The sequence below is a fragment of the Malus domestica genome, chromosome 03 (genome assembly GCF_042453785.1).
Source record: "Malus domestica chromosome 03, GDT2T_hap1".
NCBI lineage: Eukaryota > Viridiplantae > Streptophyta > Magnoliopsida > Rosales > Rosaceae > Malus > Malus domestica.
In genome coordinates this window covers 17,991,266-18,008,708 of record NC_091663.1, presented here as the reverse complement: position 1 = coordinate 18,008,708, position 17,443 = coordinate 17,991,266, and the positions used below count along the sequence as shown (strand labels likewise).

Sequence of the window (17,443 nt, the reverse complement as noted above, 5' to 3'; positions counted from 1 at the left end):
GGTGAGACATCCTGAAACATCACTTTATTTGGTGAGAAAATGGCACGGCAGTTTAGGGTGTTTGTGATCTTTCCAATTGACAGAAGTTGGAAAAGAAAGGTTGGTACATATAAGGCAATGGAAGGTGTTTTGTGTGAGCATAAGTTGATTTCTCCTTTTCCCAAAACTAAAACAATTTTTCCATTTGCAACAGACGCATGTGAGGGATTTGAAAAATGTTTAAAATGATGCAAATTTGTGATTTTGTTTATCATATGATCTGTGGCTCCTGAATCAATTATCCAACAATCATTTTCAGTACTAGTTAACAAGGCAATAATGAATGCTTTGAGTATACCTAGTGCTTCATCCTGTGAAACTTTCTCATTTCCAACAAGAAAGCCAGCAAATTGTCCTAACATGGCTACATGGTTGTTCTCTTCATTTCCTTGAGCTTACGAACCTCCTCCGTGTCCCTTGCTTTGAAGATAAGCTGCAAACTCATTGATAAGACACAATGGATTGGCAGTGAACTCCATGGATCCTTGTGAGACAAGAGAGGGATGAGCATTAGCAATTTGGGCCTTGTACTAAGGTTGAAATTGCTATGAGGACCTTGGTATCATTTTTCCATCTTTGCTAAACTTAGGCTTAAGTTTAGGATGAAGTTCCCAACAATTGTCTTCCACATGACCAACGCCATTGCAATATTTGCATTTCAAGTGTGGATTTCTACCCTTGTACACCTTAGCCTCTGAGGTCTTGTAATTTAAGGCATATGCCCAAGTCTCAGTCAATCTCGAGTTGTGCTCAGCATTCATCACTTTCTTCCTTACTTCTTCTCGTTGGATAGTTGCACATACATTATTGAAGGTGGGAAGCTTTTGACTCATCAAGACGTGACTCCATAAAATCTCGTACTCGGAGTTTGAACTCCTCAACATCTGGTAGATTCTGTCTTCCTCGGCTTATTTCAGGAGAATGGTAGGATCTGTGGTATGTGGAAGGTATACATCCAACTCATTCCATATAGCCTTGAGGTGTCCAAGGTGTTAAACAAATGTTTTCCCTTTTTGTAGGGCACTGGCAATGTCCTTCTTAAGTTGAAAGACACGTGCATAGTTGTTTTGATTTCCATACATATCCTGCAAGGCTTTCCAAAGCTCACATGAAGAATTGCAGTAGCTAAAAATCTCAGCAACATGTTTCTCCATAGTGTTGAACAACAAGGACATGACAAGTTGATCCTTGCAAAGCCATGTACCATATGTAAAGGAAGAGATGTCTGGAGCTTCCACACTTCCATTTACAAACCCTAATATCCCTTTGCCTCCGAGGGCAAGAGACACAACTCAAGACCAAGGGAGATAATTAAACTCGTTCATGAGAACTGAACATAAACGTTGATTGGTGTTAACCTCGACATCTGAGAAATTAGAAGGAAAGGTATGCGAGATGTCACCCTCCATGTTTACTGAATCTTCTTCAGCCATGGCTTAAGATTGAAGGAAAGATGCAGCAGAAAAAATGGCCAGAGCTAGGTTACAAAATCTGCTCTGATACCATGTAGATTTTCTAGTTTAAAGTTTCAATGTATATTTCATATGTGTTTGTACAAGAGTGAGACCAGGTATATATGAGAAGAGAGAGGGAAAAGAAAAGAGATAGGAAGGATGGTTGCAGCAAGCAGCCGACAAGAAAGAAGAAGGCGTGTTGCCTACCTAATCTAAACCTTACACAAAGACATTACCCCAATCTGTCTCCTCCCTTAAATCAAGGGAAAGGTGATTTACATACTCTTACCTTAAAGATTACAATGAGCCATACCCTAGAGATTTACCTTAGAGGTCACCTTGGTAGTAGACTCCATATGCAGCATCAGTCATATGCAGCATCATAACAAGTTTACTACTAATCTGTCATATTCGAAGCGGTGCATTTGCTTGTCTAATGAATCGTATTCTTACCATAGTACAGATTGGTATTTCCGTTTTTATATATGAATCATGATTCATCATTATGATATTAATCTTGGTGCATGCTGACAATTAATTGTTTAGTTATCTCTTTGTTTAACAAACCAATTTCAAATGTTATATTATTTGGCAATTTTAATTTACCAAAGAATGCGCACACAGATTTGAAGGAATGTATTTGGAACAATTGATTGCAATTTTCATGTTAAACCTTTTGTGCAAATTGGTTTCTGGAATAAAACAAAGTGGTAGAACGGTTTGACAATTCAAACCGTATGTCATCAGGCATATGTTTAATTATCTAAATATAAATCACAACGTTTGCCCAAATTGGTTACTGATTGGTGAAAGGATGTGGTAGGCTGGAAATTACATCTTTCCAGCCAAGCCTAAAAGGGAACGGCTATGACTGTTCAAATCCGAACAAATGCATGAAAGACTAAACATATGCCATCTTTCCAAAAATGTTGAAAAGGCATGATGACTTATAGGTATTTTGTCAGTAACTATATTGAGTTACAGAGATGTGGTTATGACTTGATCTTTTTCAGACTAACGAAAGAGATCAATGGTGTCTATGAATGGCATTAGTTTGCAGTTGGCAATCACGTCTTCATGCTAAAGGCGTAAATGGTGTATCTTTTGCATTTAAAATGAAAAGATATGTTAATTGGTAAAACAACCAAACACATATGTTGGATTACATGAATTGTACCATGAGTCACAACTAATTTTGTCTCTTTGTGATTTCATGTGAAATATGTTTTTAGTGTTCACAAGAAAATTTACTTCACACAACAACTTGCATTTCTAATTGAAAGAATACATTCTCAAACATGATCCGTTGGAATGAGTTGTATTCAAATGAAATGGTATATAATCCTAGGAGAACTGGACACACACCTTTTGGTGTAGTCAGAACTCATTATTATACTGTAACAAATATGCATGTTAAACTCATTTTGCATGAGTTATTCAACTCTGGAAGATGACGATTGGACTGTGGGGGGCAAGGTCTATTTGAAAGACTTAAAGCACTCTATAGATGAGTCTTTAACAATGAAAACTTTGAAAGTTATCAAGACAGAGCCCTAACAGGTGAAGATAGATATGATATAGAAAGTCTATTTTCATTGGCTTTCTTCTCAAGTATGATGTATGATGAAAGAGTTACTAATAACATTAAAGCAACCACAATGCGTGTGAAATGTGGGGGAGTGACTTAGCTATCCTTGAGATTATATGTCAACTTAAGAAGTCTGAAAAAAGAAAAAAAAAATGCTTCTAGAAAGAGAGAAAAAAAAATTATAGCTCTTACAATGGTATAGGCAAATTAAGGCCTATATTCAAAGGGAGTTGACATTCCTTGGCGGGGATTCTAGTGAGGTGTGAATGCCTAAAGCGAGAGAGAGAGAGAGAGAGAGAGAGAGAGAGAGAGAGAGTTGTTCCTTACTTCTTAAAGTGGAAAATGTGATCGATTTAATGATAGCATTAAAAGAAACTACAATTATGAAAAAATTGTGGGGGTTGGTTAAAAGTAATTTGCTAATTGAACGACTTTTAAGATGTCATCTCTTGTAATGGGTAATTGTTTAAGGTATGGCAAGGTTAGAGACCTTCTTAAAAATACCTTAAATGTGGGGGAGTTTACCCAAGTGCTTAGTGTTAGCAAATTAGTTAGTAATTAAGTCCTAATATAATTTTGAGGACTTGACATTTCAAACAATGTCAAACAACTACTCACGTATGAAATATAATTTCATAAGATGGATTGTGCACACCTTTAATGATAGTCAACCTAGTGGTGGATCCAATTATTAAAGGTTAGACTAGAGAGTAAGTTTATCATCGAGGGGAATGAGGCTAAAGCCAACATAACTAATGAATCAGCCGAGCAGAAACCTAACTTAGATGGTTGGAGATCCCATGGTCTAAGTTCAATAGGCAAACTGGTTGGGCATGATTCTAAGAAATTAACACACTATATCCCTCATTCCTATGTTGGAAGAAGTGTGGTGTCTGCAGAAGTTTTAGAATGTATATTTATACTTAATGACAGTTATATCTTATAAATAAGAGGAATATTGCATAGTATTCTTAATCAGTGGTCACCTATGTGAGAGTAGAAGTAGGTCGCTTCTATGAGTATGAGATGGCTAAATTTACTGATGAGGTGAACAGTTCAAGATTCCATATCCACTATGTCACCAAGTAAATCTAATAAGTATTCATAGGGCTGGAAAAAATTCCCAAAATTCCCAAACCAAACCGAAAAAATCCCGAACCCAAACCGAAAAATCCCAAACCAAAACCATCCCGAAGTTCGGTAATCCCGTCCCAAAAAATACCGAAGTATTCGGTATGGGATTGGTTTTTCAAATCTTATTTTTTTGGTATTCCCGAAATCCCGAAACCTTTTGTTGGTTTAGAGGGTTTTTGGCTTTCGGTTCGTTCCTCTAGGCTCTAGCAATAGCTATCTTCTTCACTTTTTTATTTTTTTATTCTCCTTTCTACCATCTTCACCTACCATTCATTACCTTTCTTTTTTTATTTATTGATATAGCATCATTGTTTGCCATTCTTCACCGACCATTCATTATCTCTTCTCTCCCTCCACCGACTCCCTCAAATGCACAGCCCAAGGCTTCCTAATCCTTTCTCAATCTTAAAAAAAAACTGAGTGTTACTCTATAGCTTCTCTTTCTTTTTTTATCTTGTTTCAGATCCAGAAAGCTTCACGAATTTAGGATTGTAGCTTATCTTTCTTCTTTTTTCTTGTTTCAGATCCAGAAAGCTCACACATCGATGTCATGGCATCAGAATTCTACGAAGCGGCGCCATCGCTGCAAAGCAGAGTAGCCCTCCGATGGCGATTTCGTTCGGCAAAACATGGAAAAGCTCACACATCGACGGGGATGGGTACTTGATTATGTTCGATGCACGTCGCATAGCTCTCTGACTGCCGAAGACAGCAAAGACAAACCCAGGAACGAGAGGGATGGAAATGGGGGTGGGGAGGTCGACAAATCTGGGACGAGGTGTGGCCGTGTGGGCTTGCAGGGGAGTGGGAGGTCCATGAATCTCTGATTTTAAATTGGAGTTTTAAATTTTGATGCAGGTTCGGTTTGGTTTTGGAAAATCCCGAAATACCGAAAATATTTCGGGAATCCCGAACCTCGGGAATACCGAAATATTGGTTTGGGATCAGTCCTCAGATTTTTGTCCCGAAAATAAACGGTTTAAGACTTGATATGCAGTTTTCGGTTCGGTATCCCATACCGAACCAGCCCTAAGTATTCAGTAGGGTAGGTTCATGTCTAAAAGACACCTCTCTCAAATTCTTCTTAATTTTTCATTCATGTGGGGGATTGCTGAAAATTATATATTATAATTAATATTATAATATTTAATTTTTGTATGAATGAAAAATAAGAGTCATGTGTCATAGTTGAATTCAAATTTTTTACTTATGCACGTATGAAATAGGTTCATTCCCACTCACATGCACACTCTTGAATTTAGATACTTTAAGGTTTAAATTTATTCACACTTTTTCCACCTCACTACAATTTATAACTTCGTCACCTTCCGAGTGGCGACCAGCACAGCTCGATTCAAAGTCTAGGTGGATATTTCAGGTCGGGGTGTGTCAAAACCTTTTTTTGGTTATCGTGAAGAATTTAGGATTATGGGCATCATTTTTGCTTTGATAATATCTATGACATTAGTCGCACTCATAGCAATGTAATAACTCATTATGCCTGATCATAGACTCGTTTAGAAGTACTTTAAAAATAACTAAAATCGTTTTTCGTGAAACTGATTTTGGGTTCTAAAAGCAGTTTAAATGTTTTTTTTTTTTTGAAATAAGCATAAGATATATACTTATTGCATGAATCACTTATCCACTTAAATTCTTACTAAGAATTAGTTTCAAAAATAATTTCACAAAAAATGATTTTAATCAATTTAGAAGCACGTCCGACCCAGCACATTGTCCAAGTGACGCTAGAGGGGGATATGGGAATATACTAAATCTTGGATCTGTACAGGTACACTGCCAAAACAGTGTGGTCAATCACCCCTTGATTCTTTTAACTTCAGCTGTCACATGTGTCATTCTATTCAATTATTAACTAATCTGGGGCTTTGAATATTTTACCCTCTTTCCTAATCTTCTCTCTCACTAAGCACCCAACCAAAAAGGTAAAGGGCGAATCCATCCCTCAACCTTTTTCTCTTAGTATAAAGACGAAATGGAAATTTACAGCGCCTCAGCCTCTGTTCTTCCACTTCACCTACCTCTTGGATCCCACTTTCCAATTCACCCAAATGCACCGCCTGATTCGCAAACTCCGGCCTCGCCTCCTCTCGTGGCTCCGCCGATCTCGGTCGGGTACTTCAAATTTTTACCTTCTACTCATTTGTTTTCAAGTAATTGTTACTCTCTTCACCATGAATTTTTGTTGGGCTTGTAAACAGTGTGGGATTTTCTTATCCGTTTAATGTCGTCGGATTTATGTAGTTTGTCGGAATTCGGAGTTTAATTTGCTCAATTCGACGTTGGTTTGTTTTGGTTTTGATGATGTTGGTTGAATTGTCTTGGAGCTGTTAGCTGTTACTCTGTTTTGGTCTTCAGGACTGTTGTGTCCCAGATTTCTATCTGAATATTGAGATTTTGAGGAATTTGTTCGTTTCGTAGATTCTATTAATTTTGTAGGTCCACTGTGTTAGAATCTGAGGATTTGCTCTTAAAACTGGCCAATTAAGGAAGGATTTTTTAAGCAATTTGGCTTGTTATATTTTCTTGGTTTGAATGTGATATACTGAAGCAGACTTTTACGTTTTGAGTAATGCTACAGAGACTAAATTTGTAGGCTAAATTTTTCAAACTAAATGAAATGGAAGTTAATGATTGGATTATGACTTAAACATTGATAAACGTGCTCATTCTTATTGTTGACTCAACATTTAGTTTGCAAATTTTGTCTGCAAATTTAGTCTCCGTTGCATTACCCATACGTTTTTGTTTCATTACGGTCTGTAAAAATTGTGAAAAGTTTAACTTGGCTCTTTGATTGAGCTAAACCTGTCTTCAGAGGCTTCTTTTTGCTTTTGTATGTACTAATTAGCCAAGTTAAATATCTGTCGAAAAGCTTGTTGAACATTAATGCAGAAATCATCTCTGCTATGCATGTGAGCAACTTCATGTTTAGTGAAGTATTCTTACTGAAGTAAATTTCGGTTGATCCTCATGTAACTTCTATTGTTACATTTGATAAACAAAGACTGAGTTTTGGGAAACTTTTAAAGCGACTGATTATGGATTAAGAAACATGTCCTTTAATACTATACGATTCACTGAGTTTCGGATTAAATAGAGGTAATTTGGATAGGGTCTGTGTTTCCCTTAATTTCTCTCTCTCAAGATTGGGCCTGCACGATCACCTCACTCTACACCAATTCCCCATAGTTACAATGTATTTCTAGTTTCTCTTCACTTGTAACTCTTCAAAGTTCAGACTAATTATTATGAGGCAATGGCTTGGATTTTGACTCCTAATATAACCTGGATATCTTAGTGAATTGAAAAAGGAAACTGAATTCAATTTGTGTTCCAATTACGCGTGGTTAAATAAATTTTTATCAGACCTCTCTTATATGTTCTTATTTTCAGGCCAAATATTATTTATGAAGCGTTTTCCTTACAAGGATATAAAGAGAGCAACGGATGGTTTTGAGACGATCATGTATACCAATTCTCATATAGCTGCTTATAAGGCCAGATTTCATGATGGTGGAGTTGTATTGATAAAAGAAATTAGAGACTATGATCAAGGAAAAGATGTCTTCTACAGAGAAGTGCAACTCTTGGGGTGCTTGCATCATCGTCACCTTCTTGCTCTCAGGGGATTCTCTACTGGACATAGACGGTCTGATGCTCAACTCGTTTCATTTTGTCGCTTTCTTTCATTAATTTCCACCAACGCACCCTTATAAATGGCCACCATTTGAGAATGGAGGAAACTATATGATTTTGTTTTTGCCTAGGATATATGCTGCAGTAAGTTTAGAGGCTGGGAAAGAGGCCGTTTTGCAAAATGAAATTAATTACCCTTTCCGATGTGCATTTTCCAGGGATGTTAAAGTGTTGGTTTCTTTTGAGTGAGCTCAAGATTTTTTGCCATCCCCCCCCCCCCCCCCCACACACACAGTGTTGGTTTCTTTTGAGTGAGCTCAAGGTTTTTTGCCATTCCTCCACCCACCCACCTCCCCCTGGGTGCTTTGTGTATTGGTCCTTTTCTTGAACTGTTTGGTGTGGTTTTTCAAGGTCTTGTTAATTTCCTGAATTCTATATTTAACGTGAAAGTGGAAGATAAACCTTTAAGGAAATACATTGACGTTCGTTCAAGATCGTTTTTCTGGATTGACAATAGAACTAGTCATACGACCATTTGGTACCTTTGCCGTTGTCGAAATTATCTGTTGCTCTCAATTTTTTTATTTGACATATCTATCGTTTGTTTTCTCAGGTTCCTAGTGTTTGACAACATAGAAAGGGGGAGCTTGAAGGAGCATCTTAATGGTAACATTCCAAGCAGAATTTTGTGTATGTGTGCATCTGTGCAAAATTTGATTCTCTCTTTATTGTTGGCAGATCCCATTAGAACTCCCTTGAATTGGAGGACACGGCTACAAATAGCCATTGGTGTCGTGGCTGCATTGGTATTTTACATCTTAACGCCACAAACATTTACTGCATAATTTGATTTCATGCATCAAGTCACCATAAGATTGTAGCAGTATCGTTTTCCACTTTAAAGCAGGATACTAATCCACTGCTGTTCTTATATCTCAACCAATCCAAGAAATTTGTAAAGTTCTATGGTTCTTTTGTGTCGATAAAGTACCTGAATTACTCATATATTTACGTGTTGGAAGTTCCTCTATGTGCATTGCCAGCCAGAGGAGTTTAGCTTACAGCGTTCTAGAATTTCAATGCAGGAGTACTTGCTTCTCTTCAATGAACCTCCAATGTATCACGTCTCCATTAACTCAAGTAGCATCATGCTAGATGAAAACTTTAATGCAAAGGTGAGGACTCCGTTGGATTCGGATCTACTAGGTGTAAGAAGGTTACTGCTGTCGACTTTGTCAAACTTCATATGATCTCTGTTTTTCTGATCACAGCTTTCAGACGTCGGGCTTCAAAGTTCTGGTGAAAGTTATGTCACAGTACCACATACCTCATGCCCGAAAGGTTGATTCTCTTGACCCTAACCCTCAAAAATACTTGCTGCAGTCCTCATATTCTTCCCCTTTCATGCAGATTGCATGGGTCAGGAATGCGGTAACATAATGTTCCAGCTTGGGGTGCTGATCCTGGAGCTCATCACCGGTCAATCATCAGAAAACGGGGGAGCAAATCTAGTTCAATGGATCCGAGAGTCTCGCTTCTGCAGTTCTATTCACAAAATGCTAGATCCTGATCTAGGCAGCAGTTACGATTCTAGGGAGCTCAAAAGTCTTCTAGCTGTGGCAAAGTTATGTGTTAGATGTGGGGATAAGCCAAAGGCTTCTATGCAGCAAATTCTTCGGTATCTCCGTAAAAAGATCGAAATTCCACGAGACTAGTTTTTGTACTGAATTTATTATCATTTCATACGAAAATTTTCATATTTTATGAAACCAATATTTGATTGTTTCGTGGAGAGTTCGTACTCTCCAGGTTTGATATTTCTGCTTTCTGCCTTGTGGATGAACGACTATCTAATTTATTTTGAAATATATAAATAAATTAATAAATAATTCCACTACATGAAAGGGCACTGTTCTAAAAATCTCCGCCTAGCACCGTCTATGCCCCGCCTAAGCACTACGCGGTTGGTCATCGTTCCGATTAATGCCTAGGTGTTTGAAGATTAAGAAAAGATGCCTAGATGTGCTGAGGCGCCCGGATGCCTAGATGTGCTGAGGCGCCCGCCTACACCGCCTAGGCACCCTCTTAGCCCGTCCAAACTCACATAGGTTGTGACTCACTTAGATAGAAAATAGATAACTTTCATTTTGCATTATATTTTTTTTCAATAAATTATAAGAGACTTGTTGCATACTTAAATGAACACATGTTATATCCTTATTCCCCATGTTTTCATTATGTTCTAATACTTCATAATATATATGTCATTTTATTTTGTAATTTATGATGAAATTATATATATTTTAAGTATAAACAGACACTTATTTACACGAAATATAATATATTTACTTAAATTTGTCTAGTTCCCTAGGTGTCCTCCTAGGCGCTAAGCTGCAGCCCGCTGCCCGACTAGCACCTAACATCTTTTAGAACCTTGTGCAAAGGGTAGGCATGCTTCTCAAAATGTCTTCTATTCAAGTCTAAGGCTAGTTTGGTATTGCTGTGCTTTGAAAAAAAGCTGCTGTGAGAATAAGCGGCTGTGAAATAAAGCCAGTAGAGTGTTTGGTAAACTTTTTTGTGAAAGTGCTTTTGGAAAAAAAAGCAGGATGATAGTGTGTCTTTTCATTAAAGGAACACTGTAGCTCCGTGTGCTTTGAAAAAAACTGGCTTTTTTTCAAAGCAGCAAATAGCAGCTTCAGCTTTTCCTTTGATTTTCAGCTTATTCTCACAGCAGCTTCCAAAATAAGCCCTTTTTTTTCAGTTTACCAAACACAAAAATGACCCTCAGCTTTTTTTCACAGTGGCTTTTTTTAAAATCACCTCAATCCCAAACGGGGCCTAAGTCTCGCTCTCTTGTTTATGATCACTCATTTTAAGATTTGATGTCAAATGTTAAGATTAAAACATTAAATCCACGTTCATGTATTATGCACCATTGATATTAGAGAAAATTGTAGCAATGAACCTTGAAACTTTAATCCAATTGGAGGAATAATTCCTCATCTAAAAATCTGTGATCATTTGTCCCTTAACTCATCAAAACGTGCAGTCATAGTCCTTTTCATCAACTTTGTTAAAACTTTTGTCAAAATGAGTCACTTACCACACACATAAGGCTAAATCAATGGGTAAATATGAAAAATCAAATGAGAACATTGTAGCAATTATTGCTCAACTTTAAGACATGCATAAAGGTTGTAGGTAGAATTCTATAAGAAACCAGGAAGTTAAGACATGCAGGACACATATCTGATTAAGACATGCTGCAGTATTCCCAAACTAGCCTTTATGGACAGGCTCACGCGTGTGCAGAATGCATTTTTTGAATCATGACATGCTACACGCAACTTATACGTTTTAAATCATGTTAGAAGAAAAGTCAAATATTTGAAGTAAATGAATAATCTTAGATCATGTTAGAAGAAACCCCTCATAAACCAATTAAAGCAACTGAATTCACATAATAAAATCAGTCTCTATAGAATTTACATTAAGAATAGAGAAAATAATATTTAATAAACAATTAATTGAATCACATTATTGTTAGCCTATTGTGAGGCAAAGCCCACCCCTCCCCTTTAATGTAGATAATATCGTTTGTTAAAAAAAAAAATCATTTGATAACTAATTTAATCACATTATTATCCGCATGCGAAAGACTTTTTAATAACCAACATTACAGGTCTCTTAAGATGTTTTGAACGTGTTTAAAACAGAGAGAATAATATTTAATAAACAACTAATTGAATCACATTATTGCTAGCTGTCACATCCCGTCCTGGGGCGGATCACTTCCCCGCCCCGTTCCACCACCGTAGCACGATATTGTCCGCTTTGGGCCCCGACCACGCCCTCACGGTTTTGTTTCTGGGAACTCACGAGCAACTTCCCAGTGGGTCACCCATCCTGGGAGTGCTCTGGCATCCTTCTCGCATAACTTCGGAGTTCCTACGGAACCCGAAGCCAGTGAGCTCCCAAAAGGCATCGTGCTAGGTAGGGATAGAAATACACATTTAAGGATCACTCCCATGGGCATTGTGGGATGTCACACTAGCCCATTATGAGACTAAGCCCACATTCTTTCCTCTTAGTATAGATAATATTGTTTGTTACAAAAAAAAAAAAAAACAATCATTTGACAACTAATTTAATTAAATCATTATTATCCGCATGCAAATTTATAACTGGCATTACACGTTTCTTAATATGTTTTGAACGTGTTTAAAAATAGATAAATTGAATCACATTATTGCTAGCCTATTGTGAGGTACTAATTAAAAAAAACAAAAAAAAACCTCAGAATCATTAATTATTACAAAAATTAATATTAAAATGACGAAAATGTCCTTGCCTTATTTGTTGCATTATTTTGGAACGTATTTGAAGTTTTTTGTTTTGGGGGCATTTTTGTCCATTTATTTTTGGTAAAGCATTATGACATCAAAATACTATTCAACTTTTGTGTTCTCTTTATATATAATATATTTTTTTTGGTAAAGCATTTTGACACCAAAATACTGTTCACATTTTGTGTTCTCTTTGTGTATAATAGATATATCAATTGTCGTACAAATGCAGGACATATATGTAAGATTCTAAAAGACGCAAGACGCTAGGTGCTAATCGGATGGTGGGCTGGAACCTAGCACATAGGCGGCTAGGCGGGCGCCTAGACGAACTAGACGGATTTAAGTAAATCTATTATATTTTGTGTAAATAAGTGTTTGTTTATACTTAAAATATATATAATTTCATCATAAACTACAAAATAGAATGACATATATATTATAAAGTATTAAAACACAATGAAAATATAAAGAGAATGATATAATGTGCGTTCATTTAAGTATTCAACAAATATCTTACAATTTATTGAAAATAAATAAAATGCAAATGAAAGTTATCTATTTTCTGTCTAAGTGAGATTAAGACCCACCTAGGCACTTAAAATTTATCTATTTTCTGTTTATGTGAGTCGCAACCTAGGCAGGTCTAGGCATACTAGACGGGTGCCTAGACGATCTAGCCTGGTGCCTAAACAATGTCTCAGCAAATCTAGACGTTATTTCTTAATTTTCAAACACCTAAACATTAATCAAAACGTGATCAACCGCTTAGCTCCTAGACAGGGCTTAGACGGCACTGGGCGAGGGGATTTTTAGAACAGTACATATATGTGGTTAAGACATGCAGTTTAACTCTCCAGCGCCTCATATTTTTAACACACTAAATGGAAATTAAACTGTCAGACTGACGGCCATAAAAAGAGTAGTAAGAATGGTCATTTATAAAAAGATAGTGGAAGAATAACAGGATGTTCAAAATCATCACATAACATTTAATTATAATAAGTGTTTCACAAAATTCTAGGCCGCCATGCCATCATCACAGTCAATCCCTCCCCTCCTTTCATCCCCCCACCTTGTCATCCGTTAACACTTCAGCAAGCACCCGAAAACTTGTACAAGTTTTCAAAAACTAGCATCAGTCATCACTGCTGGGCGCACTGCACCCTCTGAGCACCACCAGGCATGTCATCGTCCTCATCATAGGCCTCTTGCTGAGCCTGCAGCTGCTTCCTCCTCATCTCCTCCTCCATGTTCACATCATGCAGAGTCGTCTCCTCACACTCTTCCACCTCCATATCCGTGAGCTGAGATGCTGATGGCTTGCCTGGAAGAGCAGCTTCCAAGGCCTTGACTTGCTCAGGGTTGAGAGACTCTGGGAATTCCACATTGAAGTGAATGTATAGCTTCCCCTTCATGAATGGCCTCTGATACATGGGCATACCCTCGTCATTGATCGCCTTGAACGAATCTGCATTATCAAAATAAATCACAGGATTATAACATTCCGAGGATTCACTAGCCAATACATTAAATTCTCTTAGTTTATTTATTAGCTTTACTTACCAGGCTTGACAACTTCGCCAGGGTTTGATTTTATAAGCAGCTGCCTGCCATCCAAATGGGTCAACACAAACTGGAAGCCGCATAGAGCCTCCGTTAGAGGCAGAGTGTGCTCGACGAAAAGGTCCTCGCCCTTTCTCTTGAACTTTGGATGTTCTTTTTGCTGAATGACAAACACTATATCACCAGTGACTGTCTCAGGCTGCAATGACACAGTTGACACAGTAGACACAGCAAACCAATCAATCCCACATTTCCAAATACAGAATTAAAACTATAACTGCTACTACTAATAATACCAAGTCACAATTAATGAGGATACGTAACATACAGCTTCATCTGCTTCACCAGGGAATGTGATCTTCTGTCCATTCTGCATGCCTTTCTCCACATGGACTTCCAACACCTTCTTCTCTTGAACAACCTTCTCCCCCTTGCACTGAGTACAGCGGTCTCGGTCACTAATGGTCTCTCCAGTACCCTTACACTCATTGCAAGCATGCTGCATCTGTTGAATCATAGACGGGCCCAGGTGCCTAATTGAGACCTTCATACCAGTTCCTTGACAGCCAGAACACTTCAATGAAGCCCCAGATTTCGAACCCTTCCTTCAATTTTGAAACAACATATTCACATCCCATGTGAGCATCATAATTACAAACCTCCAAGTTCTATACTTTATCCTAGCATTAAGCTTAAAAACAAAATTTTACCACTACTACTCACCCATTACACTTGGAGCAAAGCACATTACGCGATAAAGATAGCTTCTTCGAGGTCCCAAGATAGAGGTCCTCCAAAGAAACCTTGAGTGCGTGGACAACATCTTCTCCACGTCTCTGTCTTCGTCCTCGGCTACTACCACCACCTGCTCATACAAACAAGTACAAAATCGATTCATTCCATTGGTCATCACACAACAAGAAACCCCACCTGAAAACCATGAAAACCAATCACACAATTCGCACCTCCAAATGGGCTTCCACCAAAGAAAGATGAGAAGATGTCGAATGGGTCGTGGCCGCCACCACCTCCACCCCCCATTCCCTCCTTGAGTGCATCCTCACCATACTGATCGTAGATTTCACGCTTCTCAGGGTCACTCAAAACCTCATAAGCGTGAGCCAACTCTTTAAACTACGCATAATACATGAAAAGACCATTAGCCCTACACCTACAGATCCAAATCAACCAAAAAAATCCGCAACCCATTATCACAAATCTGAAATTCTATCGACAAATACCTAAACCAAAACCAAAATAAATAAAAAAAAAAACCCAATTTCCAAATACCTAAACCAAAACCAAAATAAAAAAACCCAATTTCCAAGTCAAGCCATGAATTCATTCACTCAACAATTTATGAAAATACCATATCCAATCAAATTCAACAAAAAGGTAAGGGCTTGACAGAATTACAAGCACGATAAAAGCAGAACCATCAAGCAGAACCATCAGAATCCACAATCACCCAATTCCCCAAATCCCAATACGGAAACCAAATCGAGAAATCTAAACAAAGAGGAAAGGTGGGCACTTACTTTCTCAGGATCTCCACCCTTATCAGGGTGGTTTTTTATGGCAGCTTTCTTATACGCCTTCTTCAAATCGTCGGAAGAAGCACTCTGCGAAACTCCCAAAATCTCATAGTACCGAGTGTTATCGCTCTTCTTCGGCGCCCTCCCAAACATCTTGGCAGGCTAAATCGATCGAAAGCCTAATCCCCAAATCGAAAGCGAAATCGCGAATCTTGTTCCTTTTGTATGAGATAGCGGGGAGGAGGAGGAAGCTCCCAGAGAATCTGCTATTTTCTTGCGAGGAAAGCCAGAACACGAAGAACAAACCTAGTCCAGAGCAACTAGGGAGAGTTGAGGCCGTGTGGGTATATATATATATACACACATCAGGAGATCATTTGAGAGAGAGAAATTAGTGGACGGTTGGGATTGGATCCGTGTTTGAGAAGGGTCTAGAATTCCTTTCCCTCTGGGGATTTTGGTCCTCGTGAGTTATGGACCGTTGGATGGGTTGATGAGGGAATTGATTTTTTTTGTAGGAAGTAAATGGTTGCCCAAAATAAAAAGGAAAAGGAAGAAAGGTTTTTGTTCTAGATCCTTCCTTGGAACGCCCTGCTGCCTTCCTGCTTAAGTATTGGTCTAAAAGCAACTTTCACCCTTAAAGCGATAATTGTCCCGGCTATTGGGTTTAAAATTAATATATAAAAAAATATTATTGTTATAAACAGACAAAAGTTAGAGAGATAATATTTGCTAAAAACAGGAACAAAGCAGGTGAAAAATATCACATTATAACTATAACACAAAATGATGACAGATAAAGAGAGGGAGGGATACTGATATTATATCTTTGATTCTTTCTTTCACAGTATGTTTTGATAGCACAGGAAATGTTCTATTTATAGAGCAACTCTCATAATAACAATCATCAAATTACAATGATGACACTTTTGAAAGTATCAAATACTATTCCCAACTCTTTATTCCTTTGAGTGGGCATTCACCCACTAATTCTACAACACTCCCCCTTGGATGCCCACATATCAACATCAGTTGACTTGTTAAAACCTTGCTCGGAAAAACCTAGTGGGAAAAAACCATAGCGAAGGAAAAAGAGTACAACTTTACCTAGGTTGTTGATATATTGTTATGTATGCTTATGTTGCCTCGTTAAAATCTTAATAGGAAAAACCCAGTGGAAAAAATCATAATCGAAGGAAAAAGAGTACAATATGCATGTATTATGGATGCTCCCCCTGATTCCACATTCTTTAAATTTAGCTGATTGGTAAGTCGACGTAATTTGATACTCTGCACTAGCTTCTGAAACATGCACTTTGGTAGAGATTTGGTGAACAGGTTTGCCAGATTTTTATTGGAATGGATTTGTCTGACTTTAATAACTTTAGCTTTTTGAAGCTCATGTGCACTGAAATTTTTTGGAGATATGTGTTTATTCTTATCACCCTTGATGAATCATTCCTTCATTTGGGCAACACAAGCTGCATTATCTTTATAGATGACAGTTGGATTGTCTGTCTTTGAAGGTAAACCACATGAATTCTGGATATGATGGATCATTAATCTTAACCAAGAACATTCACGACTTGCTTCATGTAAAGCAAGTATTTCTGAATGATTGGAAGATGTAGCAACTAGTGTTTGCTTTGTTGAGTGCCATAAGATTGTTGTATTTCCATTAGTGAACACATATCGAGTTTGTGAGTGGGCTTTATGCGGATTAGAGAGAAAATCAGTATATGCATATCCAACAAGGATCTGGTCATTTGTGGATTTCTTTGAGTAGAAGATACCCATATTTGTTGTCCCACGAAGGTATCGCAATACATCTTTAACTCTTTTCCAATGACGAATTGTTGGAGCAGAGCTATACCTTGCTAACAAGTTAACTTAAAAAGCTATATCTGGTATAATACATTGTGCTAAATACAATAAAGCACATATTGCACTCAGATATGGTACTTCTGGACCAATGACCATTTCATCATCTTCTTTTGGACGAAAATGATCTTTCTTAATGTTCAAAGAACGAACGACCATTGGCATGCTGAGTGGATAAGCCGTCCATGCCAAATCGCTTCAGGATTTTTTTCAATGTAATCTGATTCGTGGACCAAAATT

General features: G+C 37.7%; 2 protein-coding genes across 3 annotated transcripts; one reads left to right on the top strand and one right to left on the bottom strand.

The window, feature by feature from the left end:
- Positions 1–6,017: 6,017 nt before the first annotated feature.
- Positions 6,018–9,657, top strand: LOC103418921 (probable receptor-like protein kinase At1g49730). Of its 2 annotated transcripts, none has more exons than XM_008357035.4 (7): positions 6,018–6,351; positions 7,633–7,888; positions 8,489–8,541; positions 8,614–8,681; positions 8,961–9,050; positions 9,147–9,216; positions 9,286–9,657. In XM_008357035.4, the coding sequence occupies exons 1-7, from the start codon at positions 6,288–6,290 to the stop codon at positions 9,588–9,590; spliced, it is 906 nt and encodes a 301-aa protein (XP_008355257.3). In that variant the 5' UTR covers positions 6,018–6,287; the 3' UTR covers positions 9,591–9,657. The 2 variants fall into 2 exon arrangements, with proteins under 2 accessions (XP_008355257.3, XP_008355258.3); XM_008357036.4 differs by having other exon boundaries at positions 6,079–6,346.
- A 3,487-nt stretch (positions 9,658–13,144) lies between these two features.
- On the bottom strand, positions 13,145–15,934 carry LOC103418920 (dnaJ protein homolog). The gene is made up of 6 exons (XM_008357034.4): positions 15,326–15,934; positions 14,753–14,921; positions 14,511–14,652; positions 14,116–14,392; positions 13,788–13,986; positions 13,145–13,692 (listed from the first exon to the last, which is right to left on the bottom strand). Exons 1-6 carry the CDS (start codon positions 15,473–15,475, stop codon positions 13,367–13,369), a joined length of 1,263 nt encoding a protein of 420 aa, XP_008355256.3. The 5' UTR covers positions 15,476–15,934; the 3' UTR covers positions 13,145–13,366.
- Positions 15,935–17,443: the final 1,509 nt, after the last annotated feature.